Source organism: Pleurodeles waltl, chromosome 12, assembly GCF_031143425.1.
Source record: "Pleurodeles waltl isolate 20211129_DDA chromosome 12, aPleWal1.hap1.20221129, whole genome shotgun sequence".
Lineage (NCBI taxonomy): Eukaryota > Metazoa > Chordata > Amphibia > Caudata > Salamandridae > Pleurodeles > Pleurodeles waltl.
In genome coordinates, this window is record NC_090451.1 from 522,213,618 (window position 1) to 522,236,869 (window position 23,252).

Consider the following 23,252-nt stretch of genomic DNA (forward strand, 5'->3'; position numbering starts at 1 on the left):
GTTGTCACCGGCCATGAGCAGTAACATCTGTCTTTCTGACCAGAAGAGGATGTGAAATGTCCACTGGTTCAATACCCATGAGTTCCTTCCACTCTGCCTTTGTGATCGTAATGACTGTTCTGACTTTGGCCTTTTATTTCTGTAGTAAAGACCACCAGTAGTCACTGTGACGCCTCTAGTTCACTCCATTTGATAGAGGAAAGGCACTTGATTAACTTTCAGGGCCTGTGAGCCAAGGACGCCCAGAAGATAATCTCTAAGTCCAACAGCTGGAATCTTTTGTGAACACTACTAGTGTAGAAGAACCATGAAACACTCTTGCAAGACTGGTTAGTTAAAGCCATCAGAACAGTTTGTGAATCCCCTTAAATAATAGGATTTTTGCTCATTGTATTGTGAAGCCAGTCTGCAGAACTGCAAGACACAATGAACCACGGGCCCTGAGCACCACAAAGACACAGGCCAAAGGCATGATACCATCACTGGCCTTTGGACCAACTGTCACTGAATCAAACTTATAAACTATACAAGTAATTATCATTCATTCTGTCCCTATTTATCTGGTGTCATCCCCAGCGCAGGCCTATTGCTTCTGCAGGAGCCTTGACTTGTGACCTCTCAGCTGGATAGCTCGAGCTTCCAGGAAGGACATCATTACTAGATCTGTTTTGCTCTGAACACCAATGTATTCCAAGTTTTGCTGCCTACCAATTCCATTAAGGACCAGTCATCAGTGTTTCTTGGGTTCTCTATTGGAGGTGGCGAAGAGGGGCTTCGGAATTGACAGATTTGTGCTTTACCGTTCAGACCAAACTCATCCTCTCAGTTGTTTACTATGGTACTGCCCTCAGAGCGTTCTACATTTGTGTGTAGATGAACATAAGGCGATTCCAACCAACTCTGGAAGGCCACAACATAAAGTGGTATAAAGGCTTTATTTACTAAATACCACCAAATGTACTGAAAATGGTAATAGAGCATGAAGTAAAAAGGTGGTTTACTCCATCGAAGGACTAATATTGGTTGAGGCCAGAGATCATTTTTAAAAGTAAAGACGAAATATTTCAATAATCCACTAATGTGTCTTTAAAAAAAAACTGGATATACCTGGAAAATATTTAGACTAGATATATGAACTTAATCACAGAAAAATAATGTAAGCCCTGATAAGATCATGGGTTCTAGCATCACTTCAGGAAGTGCTGTGCTCCAGTTAGTTGATTGCACATGTATTGGTGTATAAGAGTGGGAATTCTTTCTAATTGTAGTCAGTTGTTCTGATGTGGACTCTGGAGAGAGCAAAGTGGAGCTCATTGGTGATTGTCCCAAGGGGAAGAAAGGGCTAGATGACGAGGTACTGGATATCACCAAGCAACCTGTGGGCAGATTCCACAAAGAGTCTGTCTCATCAGGCACCAGGCACTGGTCTCGGAACAGCAGTTCTTTGCTGGGTAGTAACTGGGTAATGCACAGCCAATCACCACAAAGAGCTACTAACTCCAAGAGTGATCAACTGGGCACTGCCAGGACTACACATACTTGAGAGTGTTCCTAACCAAAGATTCGCCTTTCTGACCTTGCCATATGCCTTTACAAGAGTGAGAAGTATGATTCTGTACAACTATCCAGAGGTTATGTTTGTAGCTTGCTTTCCCGAGAGATGCCTTTCATTACATATTGGTCTTGTGCAACAGGGGCTGTAAATAAACCTTTCTGAGTATGACAGCCAGACTGCTTGTGAGTGTCATATTTGGGGAGATGCAAGATGGAGATTTTTCTGGGTATGTAAACCACAATAAAATTTTAAATATGTAGAACTCTCTGCTAGGTTAAGCAGGATGGGGTTGAGCACCAATGACTGTGAGAACTCGAGATAGTTTTGGTCAAGGGGTACTGGAGGCCTTTAAAGACAATAGTTGATGGTCTTTCTGGATTCTTCCCTTCCATCAGGGTCAAGACTAACTAGTTCTGAGCTGGTTATCACCAGACTTCAATAAAATAAAAAAAGAGATAGTCCAACATAAACAGCTACTCTTAACTTTGGACATGAATGCTGTTTGTGAGTTCATCACGCTCTTGGGAATTTTCTCCATCATCTTGTGAAGGTCAAAAGAACACTGCCAAACAATAGGAGTATTACATGTAAGGCCTCAGAGGAAAGTGGCAAGAGAGATCTGTGACCATGCTCTCCCACAGCGTTAGCAGAGACGTCTCACAAGGACTGCATTAGGGACCTCAGCAGTTCTTGGAAAAATACAAGAGGGGAGTGAAGTCTGTTCTGATGGTGTCTATTCCTCTTACCCCCTCTTATTATCTCTCTTGGGAGAGGGATAAGCGTCATGGTGCCGCATGCTAGTGTGTTTGACCATTATTGACCAAAGACCCCTAGTAACAGTCTCATGGCGGACACATTAACGGCCCGCTGAACAGAAGGAAATGTTGCTGCAGCTCCACCTCAGCATCAAACATGGCAAGTCTTGCAGCCATTCCACAGCAATTGAGGCCCTAAGCCGCGCATGCATCACATCGCCCTAAACGAATGGGAACAGTGGATGGACCTTCCTGCAGATCATTGTTTCAACTATTGAGGAATCTTCTCATGCAACCTTAGAGCCTATGGCAGCACTCACGTGGATGAGTGCAAACACACCAGCACAAGGGCAAATAAAGGCTGAACAGGACCACTACCTACTGGGACAAAGGAAGCATAAAGAATAGGCACAGTCTGGTGGTGCCTTACACCATCTTCTATGCCTAAGAAAATATAATACAGGAAGTAGACCTAGTGGGGACGTCCTTCATAGTCCTGCCACAGGAGGCAGGCAGGACTTGAGGAATTTCCCATGTTCAAATAAATAAAAAAATGTACAAGGTGTTTCTCTGGAGGAGGTGGACATTTCACACATGTAAGTACTGACCAGTACCAGTACTGACAATACCTTTCTACTGGAAGGGAAGGTCAAAGTCCTCAAAAGAAATTTAGAGCCAGTTTGCAAGTACATAGGCGGATCAGCTGGGGAAAGGGTAGGATAACACATGAGAGAGGCACTACAGGAGAGTAAGGGGAAAGGCGTCACAGGAGAGACAGGAAGGGTGGGGGTGAGAAAGCCCACACTGGCAAGGGTCAGAGACGGAGAGGAGGAAGAGACAGATACAAAAGGAGACCAGGAGCAGAATGGGATTGGAAGAAGCCTCTCAGGATGGAGAGAAATGGGTGACGGTTTGAGGGCGCACGGCAGAGGCAACCATCTTTTGCCCAACGACAAGGGAAGCAGTGAAAGTGGAGGGAGTTCGACATCAGGGAGAAGAGAAGAATCCCAAAACAGGGCAATGGAAGAGGAGGTAAGAGAGAAAGAAGGAATACAGAGGGAAAGGTGGGCAACAGATGGGAGTTGAGAGACTGAGGGAAAGGAGAAAGAACAAGGATAAAGTGGGGGGACGTTATATTCACCTTTGAAAAAGACAAATTTCCCGTCGTGTCTCTCGTAGGCGGCACTGATGTCAGCTGGAAGGCCCCGCCAGAAGTGCCCAATGGGCATAGGGTAATTGTCCAGGACTCGGTTATTGCGAACTCTCCAAAACCACCGCCCCTTATAGGGTGACAAAATCAACCATTAGAGGAGTTATGCACACAACAGAAATTAACAGGCAAAAAAAATCACAAGTTATACTGCAAATTAATTTGATAAAATTACCCCAGTAAAAAAGATCCTCTGCTTTCAGCATATAAAAAAATCAGAAATTCTTTAAGACATGCCAAGGAGTGAATTCTACACTTAAAAAAAACCTCTGTATAACAAATAAATTATGATACTTGCCGACTGAGGGCATCAATCACACTTGCAAACCCTGTTTTGCCATTAGCGAACAGGCACATTCACAGCGCAATAGTTAAACAAATGCCACGCCTTCACGTTGTAGGGCAGTTTGTGCCATATGATGCTCATTGCAAGGCTAGCCAGAGGAATGTAGTTTACTCTTTAACCGTTTGCAAACTAATAATTAAATGTGTTTTATCCACACAAAAAAGGCCTCATGTTGACGGATTGAAACGGTTGCCTTCGCACACTATTGTAATTTTGTTTTTTGTGATTATTTAACTTGATAGATCCCTGCTTTCCTTTGTAGTTCTTGTGTTGATAAATATAAAATAGCAAATACAGTTTCTACAACGTTCCTGTTTAAAGTAAATTGTGTCATTTTGGCACACTTTGAAGTTCTTGCAAAACAAGGGAGATGAATAAACGGCGGGTGTTATTTTAAGTCACGTTGGGCGACTGCGCTTAATGAGACGGCTTGGTGTATATTGTAGGAATCTAGAAAGATATTTGTAAAAATACACTTGGCAACACACTATGTTCATAAAGTAGTTTAAGATTAATTTAAAGTGTCTGGATTGGCACCCATATCTCATTACAGGTTAAGCTAGGTGCATTTGTATAGCGTTTTACCATCATTTGTGAGGTCCAGAAGCGATTTTCGAAACCTGGACGCCCTTTATAGTTCTGGGGTGACTGCTGACTGGTATCATAGTGGTTTTGATCTGTTGTCATTGTATCTGGTTGTGTTTCGTACAGTTTGGAGGTGAGGCAGATTAGATGGAGGACGGTATGCTTGGAGAAGATTAATGTATGGTTTAGTGATTAATTTGATGTCTGAGGTGCCAGAGAAAATACATGTAGCCCAATAACATGTTATTTACTGGAACTGTAGGAATAAATGCAGATTCACGTATTTATTATTACAGTGACATGAGAAAAACAGTCGAGTGCACCACAGATTGAATGTTACATTGACTCTGGACAATGAACCAACTGCTTATAGCCGGGCGGGCTCTTCCAGGTGAATTTACGTTAGGGTTCTGGGCCCTGGGTCCGCATGCAGAGGCAAGGACGACACGGACACATATGTTGGGTACATACAACTGGCCCACAGCACGTGCGCCCAGCCCCATTTATTGGCAGGCGCCACGCCACTCGTGATGCCTATGTTGGATGAGTGTGAAAGCCAGCCCTCAGGGAGTGGCTGAAATACAGTGACGTGTCCAGAAGGACACTACATCCCTCCCAAACTTTACTGAAAAAAAAAAAATAAAAAAATAAGTCCAACCTGCGGGAATGAATAAACAACAAAACACCACTGAGGCGGTCATTCTGACCGCGCCGCCCGCCACGCGGTTACCGCCATATGGCCGCTCCGCGGTCAAAAGACCGCGGCGGAAATTCTGGCTTTCCCGCTGGGCCAGCGGGCGACCGCCAAAAGAGCGCCTGCCGGCCCAGCGGGAAAGGCCCTGCAACAAGGAAGCCGGCTCCGAATGGAGCCGGCGGAGTTGCAGGGGTGCGACGGCTGCAGTTGCACCCGTCGCGATTTTCACTGTCTGCTAAGCAGACAGTGAAAATCTTTATGGGGCCCTGTTAGGGGGCCCCTGCACTGCCCATGCCAGTGGCATGGGCAGTGCAGGGGCCCCCAGGGGCCCCACGACACCCGTTCCCGCCATCCTGTTCCTGGCGGTAAAAACCGCCAGAAACAGGATGGACGGGAAGGGGGTCGGAATCTCCATGGAGATTCAGCCCATGCAGGGGAAATCCGGCTGGAAACCGCCGGATCCCCTTTTCTGACCGCGGCTTTACCGCTGCGGTCAGAATGGGCTGGGAAGCACCGCCAGCCTGTTGGCGGTGCTTCCGTGGTCCCCGGCCCTGGCGGTCTTTGACCGCCAGGGTCGGAATGACCCCCTGAGTCTCTTAGGGCCAGATGTACCAAAGGATTTTACCCATTCTGTGTCTATGGGAAAAAGCTTTCGTACATATGGCCCTTAGTCTTTTCAGGCAGTCTGCAAGTCAGTACAGAATAAGTGGACAGGTGCATCTGGTAGCACTCAGGCATCACACCACGCATCCATAATTTAACCTGATGACTCTGGGCTTGAACACAGTATGGATGGAGTGCTTCTCGCCATGCTTCTGCACCACTGCGGGTCCTGCTCTCCCATTTCTCTGTCATTAGCCGGGGAACCGCAGGCCTTGTGGAAACGGCATGGGAGGCTGCCTAATCTCCTATCACTGGTGCCAGCGACCATTCCCTGGTAGGCACTGTTTGTCTGCCAAAGCAGGCGCTGCACGTGCAGATGGGGGTCTGCTTCTTGGCAGTGTGTGGGCATCTCGAGCGTTGAGGGCACTCACGGTGCTGCCTGTGGCACTCTCCCCCCTTTCTCGGATCTCTCACTCCAGGGCCGGTTGGTGTGCTGGCTCATGGCAGGCGGCGACTGCAGGGGCATGAAGACTGGATGCTGTCACCCTCGCTCGCTGGGTGGCCTTATTCCAGCCCTAATCTGCCTCAGTCGCTGCCTTGCAAACAGCAGATGCAGGAGTGCCTCGGGATATTCTCCCCCTCACCCCCCAGAAGGCACTACAGGGCTGCTGCCAGTGCACATCCGGGATCAGACCCGCTCGCCACCACTGTAGGGTTCTGGACCCACATGCAGAGGTAAGGACGAAACAGATACATATGTTGGGTACATACAACTGGCCCAGGGCATGTGTGCTCGGTCCCTTTTATTGTCAGCTGTCATGTCACTTGTGACGCCTGTGCTGCATGTGTGTTGGGTGAGTGTGAAAGCCAGCTATCAGGAAATGGCAGAATATATTGGCGTGTCCAGCAGGACACTACATTTACCTCATTGTATAAATAAAACCCATTGTATCCTGGTGTTGAGTAATTAAACTCTGCACTTTTGCATATGTAGTCTATGTTGGATAGTGTCCGGCTAGAACCAATGATGCCTTCAACCACCAGCTGTCCAAATCGTTATCAAGTTAAAAATTAATCAAATCCAGAAAGCTATTTCTGGTGAACAGACATGGCAAGAGTAATTTACTTACATAATGTTTTACATTACTGTACACCAGACCGACCCCAGAAAAAACACTGGCATGCTCTTCTTCAACAAGAGTCTCAGAACGTGGGATACATTTGGAGGTAGCAAGCAGCCCCTTACCCGATCCTTTAGGGGCTGGATGGATGGATTGAAGATGTCCCCTTCTGGTCACTACAGCTCTGGTGGCACTGGGGCCTGTATTGTTTTCTAGGATTAGTGCTGAACAAAGAGATAGGAAGTTGAGCAAAAGCAGAAAGGGAATACTGGAGGGGTATTTTTGGAGTGGGAGGAATTATTTGTCACTCCGATGTCTCTTGAATATGGATGGTAACAACTATAAAAGTACTAATAAAACCACTGGCTGAGCTAAGGGATTAGAATAACAAAGTTACATGAGTCGGTCACACCGGAAATTAACAAAGAAACCAATGGAATTGTTTGTAGACTTGAAATGGACCAGGCATGAGGGATGCAGATCCCTAGAACATAACTCTCACTGACAAATTACATCAATGTGCCCAAAACTACTGTAATCCCGGAACCGAGAATGTTGCTTTTATGATTGCGAACGTGAGCAGTTTGAAAGGAAAATGACTTGGGCTTTGTGCAATTTAGCTTGGCTTGATGTTCTCATAAGGAAAATGTCGGTGGACATACTCACTGTAGGATACTTGACATTGTTCAACACTGGAGTTGGGTTTAGGGCCAGGATTCATCATACTGAAAAGTCCAATTGAGTAGCGAGCGTGAGGGACCACTACCAGGGGCAGTATTCGGATAATAAAGTCACGTTTATGTATTACTAGCATAACACAGATAGGCATAATTACTATTGTCGCAACTATAAAATCCTTTGTTTAGGTTAGTGCACTTCCTCATTGTTTGATCCTATTTACCTTTCTTTTATGTCTAAGGCAATTCTCCATATTTGGCCATAGGATTCTCTTTTTTTGTGTGGCCTCAAACCTCTTTTAGAGTTTAGACATTTTTGCTGGAATTATGTCATTCGTTAAGAAACCCAGTCAGCCCTTCCTCAGTTTGTGACCACTGCAAAGAGTAAGTTTGAAGCATAAACTCATGGAAAGAGGAGAGCGGGAAAGTGACAGAAAAGGCAAGGGGGAGATCAGGATGCAAGAAAGAGGGACCATCCAGCAGGTGAAGAGGAACCACCTCCAAGATACAACGAGGTGTAAAGGTGGTACAGACGTATCATCGAGAGGGTGGGAGAAGTTGAGGCCTCAGAAATGGTCGAGGAGGGACATGGCAGCAGGGGAGTATGTGGAGACAGAGGGACGGTTATAACATTAAAGGGGAGCTAGGACACCTGTGAATAAACAGGGGGCTGGGGAAAATCGGAGACCTTTCAGATTTATGAAGTGAGTGAAGGGACGAAGGAGAAGAGAGACGTGCAGGAGAGGAAGCGAGACCATTTAGTAGGTTGGAAGGATGAGAGCCAGACACAAGGAGGAGGAACATGGTCAGAATGATACATTCAGTGCATATTAAATGTGTCTGCTTGTCCAAGGAAAAAATGTGGCGCTCAATCCCTTGAATCCAAATGAGAATAACCCATATTCACAGCAGCGGCTTCTCTTCTGATGTCCGCAGACTCGCCTCCAACCGCTTGAAGACACTGCTACATGGACAGCAGGGTAAATCTGTCCTTTGATTTATTATCCAGTCGTCCTGAAGGACTGCACAGACTTCCCAATGTCGGAGTAAATGTAATGTGCTCTCCACTTCCGATGCTTTTAGAGTAATTAGCAATGTCTCATGTTTAGTAAGGCTGTCAGGGTCTGAAATGATGTGCAGCGAGGCATCTGCCACAAGCCGGCAACAGTGATGGACGCCTGGAGGGGATTTGGGTCTCTCTTGCTGATGTTTTAGAGTGAATTAAGAAGCTGTCTCTGAGGGTGAAGCTGCTGGTGGACGCTACTGCACTGCAGTTATATCGACTTTCTTCACCTTTTGGACAGAGTTGAACCAGCAGTTCAAGTGGCCAGGTCTAGGAGCCTTTGAGGTTGACCTTCTATTCTGAGGCGAGGCCCCATTTTGTCAGGCAGTTGAAGCTTGGGGTAAGTGAGTCTGGCTAATGCAGAGCTATTCGGCTGAACTAAAGGGTCTATGGGCAGTCTAGGTACCAAGACCAGCCCTAGCAAAACCAGCCCCGCATTGAGAAGGGGACAGAGGGCATTCTCTACCATCCCAAAACAGGTATTTTCAGGGGTGCATCAGCGTAGACCATGTGGAAATGCCAGAAGCCCCCAGAGGTCAGTATGGCCCTACCTGCCCGCCCCGTACTACTGGTTAGAGGCTGACCTCATGCTAGCTCAGGGAAGGTTGTGTTGCTCCATAGGTAAACATGTTCCTAAAGTGGTGTTGTACAGGATAGGTTTCAAATATTCCAATACATCCTTATGGCTCAGTAATCTCGCCGCTTACAGAACGAGTCTTATGCATGAAGATAAACGCATCTCGATAACTGCTTCATCCATTATAGAGATGAAGAAGCTACAATTGATGACTGCATTTTGACCTTATTATTCTCATATACATTTTTAATCACATATACGCGGGTTGGTTTTATTGAGTATTTAGCTTGACAACTATAATATAATGTCTCTCTCGAGCATATTTCAGTCGACGTCTTAGTAGACGTGCGTTTGTGTATAATTTCAGTGTCGTCATTTTTGGAGGGTATTTCCGTAGTTTCACAATTTCGACACATTGGATTTGCCAGTGCTTGTCTTTCTATGTTTGTGCCTGCTGAACCATCCTCGTCGTCACACCTAGGGCCGCTGTTCTGAATAATGTAGGAGGGGGACAGAACTAAACAGGTGAAGGATCCGTTGGGATGCGCTAAAGGCCGCCCCTGATGCACCTTGTTGCGGTATCACTAGGATACAAAGTACTTTAGAGAGTCATGTCTTGAAGTTGGTCAGGAACACCGACTGCGGTCTGCAGGGATGATTTATTAAAGTCAGTTGTACTACAGGCAGGGCTGCTGGCATTATGTGGCAGTGGAGAGCCAATTTATGCAGCAGAATTGAGTAAATTCTACAGCAAGAAAAGGCAAATTATGTGGCACGTTTTGTAATAGAATTACTTCATTGTTTTATCATTTTTATTACACTTGTTAACAGGCGACTAGTTAACCTTTGCAAAGGGCCTTCCGCTGCGTTTTTAGTAAGGTTGGAACTGATTGAGCTAAAAACATTTGTTTGTTGAAATCTGCAGATTATGCGCAGGTAATGGATTATGGGGCAAATCTATAATTATGCGAAAATGCTGCGGCCGCCCAATCACATAAGTCCAGTAGCCAGTGGCGATCGGGAGCTTTAGGAGGGAGGGGGGCGGGCGGGATACACACACACACACACACACTCATTCTTTCACACACAGGCACGCACGCACATCCATTAACAACACTCATACCATTCAAACATGCACGCACGCACCAAACATTCATTTTAAAAGATCGCACACACTCATTCTTTCACACACACACACACGCACATCCATTAACACTCTAAGCACTGAAACATGCATACGCGCACCAAACATTCACTTTGAAACATCACACATATACACACACACACACACACACTTACCTTCAGCCTCCAGGTCCCAGGAGGGTTGGGACTGCTGCCTTCTCTCATTGGCTGACCTATGAGACAGCAGTCCCAGCCTCGTCACAGAGTGGGATGGGGTCAGTTAGACTGCTGACCCCACCCCACTCTGTGACGAAGTGTCACTGATTGACACTCGCCCTGGGCGCTTCAGTGCTTAAACCTGAAGCGTCCAGGGAGAGTGTCAATTGGTGACGCTTTCCTCGTCACCCAGGGGAGGGCCTCGAGGCACCTTTGCTGAGCCGAGGAGGTCATGCCCATAGGAGTTATGACCTCCTCAGCCCAGCAAAGTTCAGCTCAGGCACCCAGGAGTGTGCGCAAATCGTGCATGTCTCGCTCCTGGCTGCCTGAGCTGAACATGGAGAGTGTCTGCCAGGTTGACCTTTGTTCAGCCTGACAGACACTCTTCATGAGGGGCAAAAGGTGGGGGGGTGGCCCCTCCACCCTAAAGGACGGGCCGCCACTGCCAGTAGGCCTGATTATAGCCCTTACCTATAGCACCAGGCGAGGTAATGGATGGCTGATCTCTTTGTGCACTGCAAGTATGATTGCACGGTTTTGTGTGGATTGTTTTAGTGGGTTAATTTTAGCTGTAGCAGAAAAATAGGCTGGACTTGTGGAAGTGATGGCGGACAGGTACCAGTCGAATATGGCTGCCCTGCATGCCTGCGAAAGGATGCAAATATGAAAGGATTTCTTCTTCTCCACATTGCTTTTTGATATAGTCAAGGTTTTTACTGAGCTAGTAAAGCCTCCATCATGTTTGTCATTGGTCTGGGAAACTAAGCACCAAAATCCAATTACTTATCCAGCTCCATGTGCACTATTTGTGGCGTGCTTAGTTGTATTACCATGGCAACTGTGATACTTATCGGGACAGTCTGTAGTTACTGGGTGCTCCGGGGGTGTAGATGTTGGAGATCAGTCTGATTCAGGGTGAGGCGACTGATCTTTCTGACCTTTGTTTGGACTGCTCATCCAGTGAAACTCAGGTGTACCAAAGTAATACAAGCACTGGGAATTCAGAATTATAAAAAATGACTGCTGCAGTGACTAAAGTTGCTTTCTGTATATAATGTATCTATGAGTTAAAAAATGTAATGTGTCATGTCTCATTGCACTTTTGAGATGTAAAATAGGTATTCAAGCATTTAATGCAAGTACTTTGTAGGAGGCAGATTGACAGACCAAATAATCAATACCATGCAGTGAGAGGGAACTAATGCTCTGGGCAGACCTAAAGTCCATTATATATGTTTTAAAGAATTGGTAACATAGATGTTGCAGACAACGATGCTGTCACACCAGACCTACAGACCAGGTGGCTCACCTTTGGCGATGCTCTTAATGATGGATATGCTGTGTAACAGCAGGCTCCTCACACTTTTCAATATTCTTATGGGCAAGACTGGATCCGGAAACTTTATCTGTGATAGCTCTCACACGCTGGTAGGTGATGCAATCAGATTCTAAGGTGGGTCCATTCCACTTCCAAAAGTGGCAACACAGAGTCTCAAATAAAGGCCAGTCTTGCACAATGATAGTTTAACAGCCATTACCTCTGCACCATCAAACACAGAGTGACTAACAAATCGGAATGTCGACAGTGTACAAGCTCTACATGGAAGTCTTAAGACCTACCAGAAGTTTATGTCACAGAACAGGGAGGAGGGCGGGCTGTGAAACATGTGTGGTTAGAGTACATATACACCAGAATGAGTGTTACAGAAGGTAAGTAACTTGAATGCCCAAAGATTATTTCTAACTGAAGGCTCCCTACCTTTTGAATTGATAACAAAGCAGTAGTCTCCCAAGGGCGGTAGGTTTGAGGTGTGGACTCACACCAGGAAGTCCTGCAGGACACAGCAAGGAAAATACTCCGTTGCAGACCTGACAATCATTAGAAGAGTGCCTGGTGTATGTACAGACAGATGCCCATGTAGCAGTTTGGTAGATGTCCAGCAAATCAACACCTCGAGCCAAAGCCTTAGTCATAGCTATCGCCCTGGTGGAATGAACAGAGTCCCTCTGGGAGAACGTTTTTGGCCTGTGCACAGCACAACTTAATGCCAAGGATAAACCACCTGGATAAGATTTGTTTCTGGACTGTTTTTCTCTTCTTTGCACTAGTGAACCCAACCAAGATTTGGTTATTCACTCTGTGTTCCTCAATGAAGTCTCGCCTCTTCCTTAGAGGGATGTGGTGGAGAGAAGAGCATGAGGAACATGATGGCCTGCTCCACATGAAAAGGAAACACCACCTTCAGAAACAAGTAAGCCCGAGTCCAGTAGCTGAAGAAAGAACACTTGCATTTCCCTGGTGCGATGTGGAAAAGTGATAGCTATGAGAATCTTGAGGGTCAGATATTTCTGAATGTAACAGTGCACAGGCTCAAATGGCACACACATAAAAAGATGACCAAATGAAGGTCTCACTACATCAGAAAGCAGAGGAAACCTATACAAAGGCCCTTTTAAGAAACGCATCACAAGAGGAGATTATTAGGCAAACGTAGGGAGGTCAAATGGCAAATATGTAACCCTTAACTAGTCCACAGCAAAGCCATGCCTGGTTAAAGACAAAATAAACAAAGGAACATAAGACAGTCTGTAAAGAAGAGGACCAACTAGTCTGTTATCACACTAAGCGACAAATTTAGACCAGCATCCAGAGTAGATGGACATTGTGAATGGGTCGCAAGATACAACACATCCACAATCTTCAAAAGGAGAACTTGGTTGGTTCCATCCAAACTCTATGCATGGAGGTGTAGTTTGTGGAGTTTGGGGTGCAGGATTCTGTCCTACTTTTTGGACAGCAGACTCTTCTAAAGAGACAGCTAAAGTGAAACGCTGATGCTAAGATCCAGCACATAATGGTACCAAAACCCTCTGAGCCCAATCTGGGACTATCCTAACCTTATTCATGACTCTTGGGATCAGGGGCAGAGGCAGGAGTGCATCAAGGAAGTGGGAGTCCCACAAAAGGCAGAACACTTCTCCTTATGAAGCTCGAGGAGGAAACTCCAGAGCAAAAAAAGCTGGCCTTTGAGTGTTCTTGGTAGCAGTGAAAAGATCTAAAACAGTGCCTCATCACATGAAGACAACTAGAGTTACCTCTCAGAGTAATTGGCAGCTGTTTTTGGCAAAAGGACATCTGTCCAGTTCTACTGCCCTTATGCTCAGGAAAGCTGCCAGGTGACAGTCAGAGAGATCCCGTCGGGGCTCAGCCACCACCACAGACTCAGAGAGTTCACAAACAGGATACAGGACCCCACTTCACTGTGCTTGTCACAGTTCCACATTGTTGCTGTATTGTCTGTCAGGACCTAATTCCATTAGTCAGCCGAGATGCCCAATCTCCTGCTCTCTTTTAGCACCGGAAAGGTGTTTCTTAACTCAGTGATGCGGTTGACAGGCTCAGCCTATGGGATGGGCCATGGTAAGGGTCAGCAGGGGCCTGTTAAGGCTGAGTCAGGTATACCTGGTGTGTCTAGGATAAAAGAACTCAAGGCGTTTGTGAACAATCCATAGAGACAGTCACAAGGAACCAGTAGCAGAGGCTTACATTAATCAGTCTTCACATCAGTTCATTGGCAACAAGCAGCCTGTCAAGTGATTGTCCATCACGTCCTGTCATTCATGGAAGTTAGAAAAGCCTCGAGGACATGGCATATGGGGCACTGCTCCACGAGACTGATATGATTAAACTCCTCCACCAGAGACGAGAAACCTCTTATATCCACATCGTCCAGAGGACCTCACTAGCCCAGAGAAGATGCGTCCATTACTACTATGAACTCAGGATGGAGCAGGCAGAACCGTCTGCCACCAGTTATGCTAGCATCCATCAGCCACCACTGAAGGCCTTGCGCTGTCATATATGATATGCAAATACTGCCTGAGAAGCAACTCCACTGAAGAACACTCCACAGCAGGGCCTGCATGGGCCAGTGGGCTTGAGGCACCAGCAGTACGCACAAAGGTACAAGATCACAAAGCTTTAACACCATCCAGGCCTGAACTAAGGTATGAACCGAAAACACTGGGATCACAGCCTAAATGTGCTAAGCTAGCTAGGGAGGTGGAAAAGCTTTAAAAGTCGCCATGTCTTGGGTGGCCCTCATAAAGGAAATCCAGTACACGGGTTTTAGATGGCATATTGGCTCGTTGATGGAAAACTGCATGTTGGACAGCAATGACTGTCTTTTCAACTTGTCCGAAACTGACTGAGCCAAGACTGTTTTAGCCACCAGTCATCAAGGTATACGGGACACATATTTTCCTGACCTTTGATAATGAGCCGTGACCACTGACATCACTTTCGTGAACCCCTGAAGGCCAAGGAAAGGGTGAAGGGCAAGAAGGTTAACTAGAAGCATTCCAACCTAATGACAAATTTGAAGAAACACGTATGAGACTGCCGGATTAGTACATCAAAGTACACATATTGCAAGTTCAAGTACACTCTATTCTCTGGGGTCCATGGCTGCCAAGACCTGAGCTAACCAACATTTTTAACGTGTCTTTCTCGAGGAATGTATTTAGAAGCCTGAGGTCCAATATCGGCCTCAAACCTCCTTCCTCCTTAGGCGCCAAGCAGTATCGAGAATAGCATCCTGTGCCCCTCTCCCCCTCAGGCAACAATTCGATTGCACCTTGGCAAACAGCATCTGAACTCAGTCTAGGATGGTGGCATGCTCTGCTGATTCTTGAGCACATACTGGAGGAACATGTGGAGGGGTGGGCGAAAAGGGGATAGTGTAACTAAACTGAACAATTTGAAGGGCCCATTGGTCTCAAGTAACTGTATGCCAGAAGGGCAGGTAAAATCTGATTCTGCCCCTACTTGTCCTATATGACTTGTGGAGAGGGAGCTAAAGCAGCTTGGCAGCAGCTGCTGCAAGTGAGGAAATAGAAACACAAATGCTGCTGGTGGCCTAGTCCTCTCTCTAAAGCCATGGAAAGGCCGTGAGAGCTGCCTCTGCCAGTAGGCAAGGCCCCTTGAGTACTCCCAGAATTCCCTCTAGTGTTGGTGGAACTGGCAAACTGTGGAAAGCAATCCCAGTGAGTGGATCGTAGCCTGCCTAGCTGAAAGCATTCCAGCAGCAAACTGGCCTAAAAAAATTGTCTGCGTCAAAGGGCAAATCCATCAATGATGCAGGACACCTTTGCAATATCCTGATCCAACCATATCTTTTAACAATGACACTAGTGCCCATTGCACGGCCAGAACGTTCCATAGTGTCGATGCTGACCTTAAGATGTATTTGGCCGCATATTGGCCAGCCTGTACTGTTTGTGCACATAAAGCCCAAACGTTGTTAGGAAGAGCAGGCAAGATCTTGCCCACTGTGTCATAACCTGCACAACGGTAACAGCCCAAGAAGGAAACATCATTCAATGAATGTAGGGCCAGAAGGAAAATCTCTTTTGCTTAGGGTATGAATTGTCTTAAATTTTCTATCAGGAGGAGAAATGTGTAAAGAATTAGTGTTCACTTTGCTCACTGAGGTCTGAATGACAAGAGTCCCTGGAGCTGGACATTACATTGAAAGGAAGGTCCCCCGGGAGCAGGCCCGTATCGCCGAACAATCGGATGTCCCACAGGTGAGGCTCAACCTGGCTACTTAAGTGAAAAGGTCCACCTCATGTTGTGTAAAAAAGCTACTGAGAACTGGTTGGAAATAGCAACACAGCTGTCATGCAACACACACAAGCCGCTGGCTCCTGATCAAAGCCTGAATTAAAGTAGGAGTTTCATTGCACGGTCCATTTTCCCAAGGAGCAGGTTGCAAGCCACAGCACTAAGCAAACAGGTATCTCGTAGGCGGAGTGAACACAGTTTGGACCAGGTAACCATAAAGGCCTCAGCCATGGTCTCATTAAATGGTAGTAAGGGCCAATAGTTGATGAGCCAGGCTCCTAAATTTCAGCAAATATTTTTGTGGGATATAAAGTACCAACAAATGCCTTAAGTCTAGACGGAACTGTTTATGAATTTCATGTCATTATCGCATACGATATATAGCATGACAAAAACATCACTATCAATACATTGGTCTAACCACTACATCGACTGGTAAGTCTAGGTAAGTGGGTGTGGAGCTAAAAACATTAAATATATACATGCATGTTGCAGTGGATGTGATGTTTGTATAGGTTGATATTATTGACCTCAAGAGTATGACATATGGCCATTCATAAAGCATGCTGGTTCACTTCTTACCTTAAACACAAACATTTCCCCTCGCAGCATAGCGACTGAGTCGAACCCTCCATCACAGATGTTGGGCCCATATTGATCAGGACGGTCTGTGGTCCTTGGTTTCTCTGGGGGGGCTGGTTTTGGTGGCCCGTCTGGCTTTCCTCCAGGAGGTTGCTTGGGAGGCCTGTGGTCTGGCTGGACACCAGGCTTCTTTATTTTTGGGGTGACAGTAGGGAGGGCAACAGTTGTTGTTTGAGGCTGATTATCTGGGAGGCCTGAAACACACAGGAACATAGGTTAGAACCACAATTGCCTATTCATAGCCTTAACTGGCCAGGGAGTCAAAGTTTGTGTTGATTGTAGTTTGATGTGCCAAGCCAGTGCAACTCACCATATAGCTGCTGGATGCCCCGGAGGTCATCTTCAGGCAGCTGGAAGTCCTCAGTTTCCATCCACTGGTAGAAAGGTGCCATGATAGCCGATGGGTTGTTTGAGTGCTCTAGTCCCAGAGAATGTCCCAGTTCATGCACTGCCACCAAGAAGAGGTGGTTTCCTGTAATAAGAGATTGGTGCCACCTCAGCTTAGTGCAATTGAAGAAATATCTCCTGCATCAGCTCTATCCTTCTTCTCTCACGCCTATCTCCTCTGACTGTCCTCCCTAGCACTTCCTCAATGTTTACTGCGCCCTCACTCTCGACAAGTAATCATCACCAGTTCTACATTACGGGAGCTCGTGCCTAAGTCAGGATTACAACCTGTGCAAATATATCTCACAGAGCAGGTGTTTTTTCTTGCAGAGCTTTCTCAAGATAAAACCTGGGAACATTTCTATGAGGTGAGCAGCTCAGAACAGGGAAGACATGGTATGCTTGATTTAGCACTACGGAAGGCAGGGCTAAACGGTGTAATATCACATGCAGGAATACTTAGAACATGGTACTGGTAATTGTCCAGGCGGCATCACTACATTATGTTTCTGCAGCCCTTAGAATGAGGATCTATCGCTTGCTCTGGCAACAGGAAGTGGGGAAGGAGTATCCAACTAAGCTTGCAACAGTAAGGTAGGCTTGCACTATGTTTTGGGCTTACTCAGCTAGGCATTTTACAGGTTTCATTTTTTCGGGCACTTGAATTTATAGGAGATGCATGCATTCTAGTTACAGCTTGTGCTCTGAGATAATACACAACTTTTGTTTAGAAATCAGAAGCCATCTTACCCGACAGGTCTCTGTCATCCATTGTCCAGGGCTCATCAGAGTCAAAGTGCGTGTCACCCCCCATGCCAGGGCCTGGGAAATAGGCATGGGCTAGGTAGCCTCCCATGCCATCAAACGGTGTGCTGTCCCCATGGAAACCTGAGGCAAAGAGAACCATGATGTCCGCCATATTCTGACGCCCTTGACGGATGTCCTCATAAGGAATCTCCTTGAAGGCCAGTGAGGTTGCTGCTTCCCACACCTTGAAGGCCCGCCGAACAGCCTCGAATGAGTTGTACCGGCCCAGTTTCTCTGTGTAGTTCTGGATGCTGCAGACACAAGGAATGAATATGCAGAGGTTGGCATGAGCAGGTGTAAGCGGAGGGTCATATCCTTTAGCGAGGGCAGTGGAACTGAAAGAATTATGCTATCCAATTTTAGGACTGACCAACTTTCAGCTAGGTGAATACGTTTCAGAGACGCCAAAGCCCACTCATTAAAAATGTCAGATTATGGTATACCACGGTCTGAAAATTTACCCTGAAACAAGTGCATTTCTTCCTTTCTTCTCAAACCCCTCTGCGTACCTAAAAGGGCCGGAACCCCCACATGTGGAAATAATGTAAAATTCTTGGATTCACTCCTGGGTGACAAACTCCTCCTTAAAGGACACATTAAAAATATTGTGGAAGGGTTACCATATTTAGGACTTTGACAAAGTAATGGAAAGCTCCATGATTTACAAAGCATTTTTCAGGGACCTCATGAATTGCTTTTTCTTTAAAGTCAGATGTTGAATTTGGAAATGGCTCTTGATATAGTTGAGTTTCTACGTGTTCCATAACCATCTGTGAAATTTTAAAATTGATGATTCAAGTTTGATTAATATACCTAGCTATATGTACAAAGTTTATGACGAGCACATGTAACTGTGCACCAGAAAACATTTGATCTCAAAGACCCTATATGTGGTTTATGTGGTTACATTTTTCTAACTGCTAATTGTAAAAACCTGGCTAGGAGAGTTTGTAAATTGAGAACTATGTATATTTTGTCACTATCTATCTGTCGGTTGTTGCCTAGGAGGATGAAGATCAAGCAAAAACTTGGAAATGGTTGTGATTACGTCAGAGAGCGAGAGATTAAAATTGCCTACTCTTAAGCACCAAGAATATTGTAACTCATTGTTTTTGGCGTGCTAGAATAGAGCACAGAACTGCCATGGGTTTAGGTCACGGAAAGAGGCCCTGTGAGGGACTTGTTAGGCGCCAGCAGCATTGCAGTCGAATCTTCTACCCGCGCGTGTTATGTTACATTAGTAACAATTTCCTAACATGCAGTCACCCATTAGCATGATTTTACGTAGTAAATCAACGTAGTAATCAAATTATAACACAGCTCCACCTGCTTTCCAGAGCATGGTCCTCTTTTTCTCTTCTAGGCCTGGTATTTAGAAGTCTAGAAACTGGTACAAACAATCTCTTTCCTTTTTTTGTGGAATCTAGTTTTGTATACTTCTGCTGCGTTCCCGCAGAAGCCAATTCCCATGAGGTTTAAAGATGCATGCAACAACTCCTGCAAAAAGTGTTGTGCTGTCGCGCCGCACCGCGCGGCGCGAGCCGAGCGTTCGGCACAAGCCGCGCGTTCGGCTCGGGCCGCGCTTCGCGTCTCTAAGACGCGGCGCGCCCCGAGCCTTTCTTGCACCCTGCGAGGCCCCAGGACTTACTAGGGGCCTCGCGCTGCGCTCTCCCTCCGTCTTGTTGGGGTCTCCTGACCCCTCTTACCTGTTTGGGGCTCCTTTTTCTTCTTTTCTGTCTTTCTTCCTTTTTGGGTCTGTTTTCTCCTCTGTCCTTTATGTCTTTTCCCCTTCCCAGGTTACCTCTGTCTTCCCAGCATTCCTCCTTCCCTATTCTCTATGGTTTCTGCTCCAGGCTATTCTATCTACCTTTCCCTATTCAAGATGGTGTCCTTTTTCTTCCTGTGGGTCACTTCCTGTTTTATGGTATTTAAGGGTGGTTTTTCTTTTCCTCTTTGCGCTGCAACACTCTCTGTTCCAGTTAGTGTCCTCGCTCCTGATTCCCTAGCCCTTGGCTCTGGATTTCGCCATTTCTGTGTTACGTCAGTTCCTTTGATTCCTGTTCCTCTGTTCTTGTTCCAGGAATCCCCTGCGAATCTTCTGGGAGGTTTTTCCTCTTCTTCTGAAGGGGTTTTTCCCTCTGGCGCTACTTTCTCACGGTCACGGTCTGTCCTTGGCGTTTCCTCGCCTACAGCACCGAGGCTACCAGAAAGAGTCGCCCCTTTTTGGGCCAAAGTCGAACCCTCAAGATCCACGCCTCAAGATCTGCAAACTCCAGGCGCAAGCAGCACGTGAGTCGTGACAGATTGCAGCGCCTAACCATCCCGACGTCTTCTAACACCATGGAAGACACTGTGGTAGCTGCTGTGGATCCGGATCAAGCTCTGCTAACTACAATTCAGCAACAAGCTCAAGAATTACAGCAACTACGCAGTGAGAATGCTGCGCTGCGACAGGCCTTGGCTTTCCGCAGTGGTGATGTCCCGACGCTCTCCGCCTCTACCCATCGTTTTTCGGGTGAACCAACCAAGCTGCGAGAGTTCCTTGACTCCTTGACAGTGTACTTTGCCTTCCGACCCACCCAATTCTCCCATGACAGAACAAAGGTGGGTTATCTCATCAGTGCCTTATCTGGTCCTGCCTTGGCCTGGGCAACCCCGATGGTATCATCTAACGATCCGGTATTGTCGGATTATTCCGCCTTTGTGAACCGCTTCAAGCTGATGTTTAGTCGTCCGGGATTGGAGGCTTCAGCAGAAGAGGCCTTATGCGATATTCATCAAGGTTCACAAGATGTCCTTCAATACATTACTCGCTTTCGTCAACTAGCGGCAGAGACCACCTGGGTGGAACGTACTTTGGTGACTTTGTTTCGTAGGGGACTCAAAGAAGAAATCAAAGACGAACTAGTACATTCCACCAGAGTGGAAGATCTTCGTGGCCTGATGGATCAAGCCCTCTCCATCGAGTATCGCCTTCAGGAACGGAGAACAGAGAAGAGAAAGAGCAGAGGGTCTTTTCAACCAAGCACCTCACGAGTTTTTCTGCATCGTTCTGAGGAACCTCGCCCTCCTGTCAGAGACACCGAAGGAGAACCCATGCAGGTGGATACAACTCGAGGCCCTCTCTCCCCTAGCGAACGAGAAGATAGACGAAAGAAGGGTTTGTGTTTATACTGCGGATCTGCCGGCCACATACTGCGTACCTGTCCAGTACATCCATCAAGGCCATCGGGAAACGCCGCTTCCCGTCCTCTGTAAGAAGGGAGGGGACGGGATTAGCAGCTATACCTTCCATCAGTTCCTTCAACGACAATACCACATCCTTGTTCACTTTACCAGTAATGTTACAATTACCTGATGGCCGTCAGGAGAAGACTATGGCACTACTAGATTGTGGAGCTAGTGGCATTTATATGGATAAGAAGTGGGCCACCACTCAACAAGTTCCTATACAACCTAAGGAGGTTCCAGAACAAGTTCACACGGTGGATGGATCTTTGATATCATCGGGTCCAGTAGATACCACTACTCTGATGCTGAATCTACAGATCAGTAACCATCAGGAACACATTTCCTTTGATCTTATAACTTCCCCCAACCATACCATCATTCTTGGAATCCCGTGGTTCATCAGACATAATCCATATGTGAACTGGGCTACCCGGACGGTTTCCTTGTCTTCACAGTTCTGTCACGAGCACTGTTTTGCTTCAGACAAGTATTGGTCGCCTAAGAGGTCAATAATCACGGAGGGTACCACCGGTTCGACCATAAATACAGTCCAAGGAGTTCCTGAACACTATTGGGATTTTCAAGATGTCTTCCAAAAACCTTCCAAACCTGTGTTACCTCCACATCGAGATTACGATTGTGCTATTCCCTTGGAACCTGGCACTATCGTTCCTTTTGGCAGGATGTATTCCCTCACGGAAACGGAAAAGGAAGTACTAAAAGAGTATTTGGATGAAAATATTCAAAGTGGTCTTATTGTTCCATCGTCTTCTCCGGCCGGGGCTCCTCTCTTTTTCGTACCCAAGAAGACAAAGGACCTTCGCCCTTGCCTGGATTTTCGAGGCCTGAATAAAATAACTATTAAAGATCGTTATCCTTTGCCTCTCATAAGGGACATTTTAGAGGCAGTCAGAGGGGCCCAACGGTTTACCAAACTAGATCTACGGGGAGCCTATCACCTCTTACGCATTAAAGAAGGAGATGAGTGGAAAACGGCCTTTAGGACTCCATTTGGTCACTTTGAATACAGGGTAATGCCTTTCGGTCTTACTAATGCCCCGGCAATTTTTCAGAGATTTATGGACTCAGTATTCTCGGATCTCCTGAATCAGACAGTTGTAATCTACCTTGATGATATTCTTATTTATTCCAGAAATCCCGAACTCCATTCTTCCCATGTTAAACAAGTCCTTCAACGACTCCGGGCACATCAACTATTTTGCAAACCCGAAAAGTGTGAGTTTGACCAGACGGAAGTCAAATATCTAGGATATCATTTAAGTACCACCGGAGTAGCCATGGATCAAGAAAAGGTACAAGCTATCCTAGATTGGCCTTCTCCATCTTCCATTAAAGAAACACAATGCTTTCTAGGATTGGCGAACTTCTATCGACAATTCATCGCAGACTTTGCTAAACAAACTAGCCATATAACTCACACTTTAAAGAAGGAAAATCTTATTAAAGGGTTTGTCTGGACTAAAACTGCTGAAACAGCCTTTCAGGAATTAAAGAAGGCATTTACACAAGCTCCCATCTTAAGACATCCAGATACCAACAAACGATTTATTGTCGTCACCGATGCTTCTGAAAAAGCCATTGGTGCCGTTCTACTCCAACAACAAGGGGACGATGGTCTTGAACATCCTGTTTTCTATTTGTCTCATATACTCTCTATTGCAGAACAACATTACTCCGTATTGGAAAGAGAATTGTTGGCTCTGAAAACAGCTTGTATTGAATGGAGGCAGTTTCTGATGGGTTCCAAAGAACCTTTCGAAGTGAGAACAGACCATCGAAACTTACAATGTTTACGAAATTTCGTATGCCAAAATAGTCGTCAAGCTCGTTGGGCCTTCTTCTTCAGCCAGTATGATTTCTACATTACATATATTCCTGGCTCCCAAAACATTCTGGCTGATGCTCTATCGCGTCGTTATCCAGATTGTACTCCTGTCCCAGCTCAACCCCTACTGGAACCTAGTAAGATCATTGGGGTAGCCCAGTCTTTTCTGGAGGAGGTACAACTGGAGTA

The 23,252-nt window shown here is 46.2% G+C and overlaps 1 protein-coding gene across 2 annotated transcripts in view; it reads right to left on the bottom strand.

Annotated features, from left to right (window-relative positions):
* Positions 1 to 23,252, bottom strand: part of MMP15 (matrix metallopeptidase 15) — a 207,943-nt gene that overhangs the window by 39,483 nt on the left and 145,208 nt on the right. For both annotated transcript variants that reach the window (XM_069217432.1, XM_069217431.1), the window contains 4 exons: positions 17,930 to 18,237; positions 17,103 to 17,264; positions 16,733 to 16,986; positions 3,452 to 3,590 (listed from right to left, as the gene is read on the bottom strand). In XM_069217432.1, the coding sequence (XP_069073533.1) occupies positions 3,452 to 3,590; positions 16,733 to 16,986; positions 17,103 to 17,264; positions 17,930 to 18,237 (863 nt within the window). The remainder of the gene's footprint in view (positions 1 to 3,451; positions 3,591 to 16,732; positions 16,987 to 17,102; positions 17,265 to 17,929; positions 18,238 to 23,252) is intronic.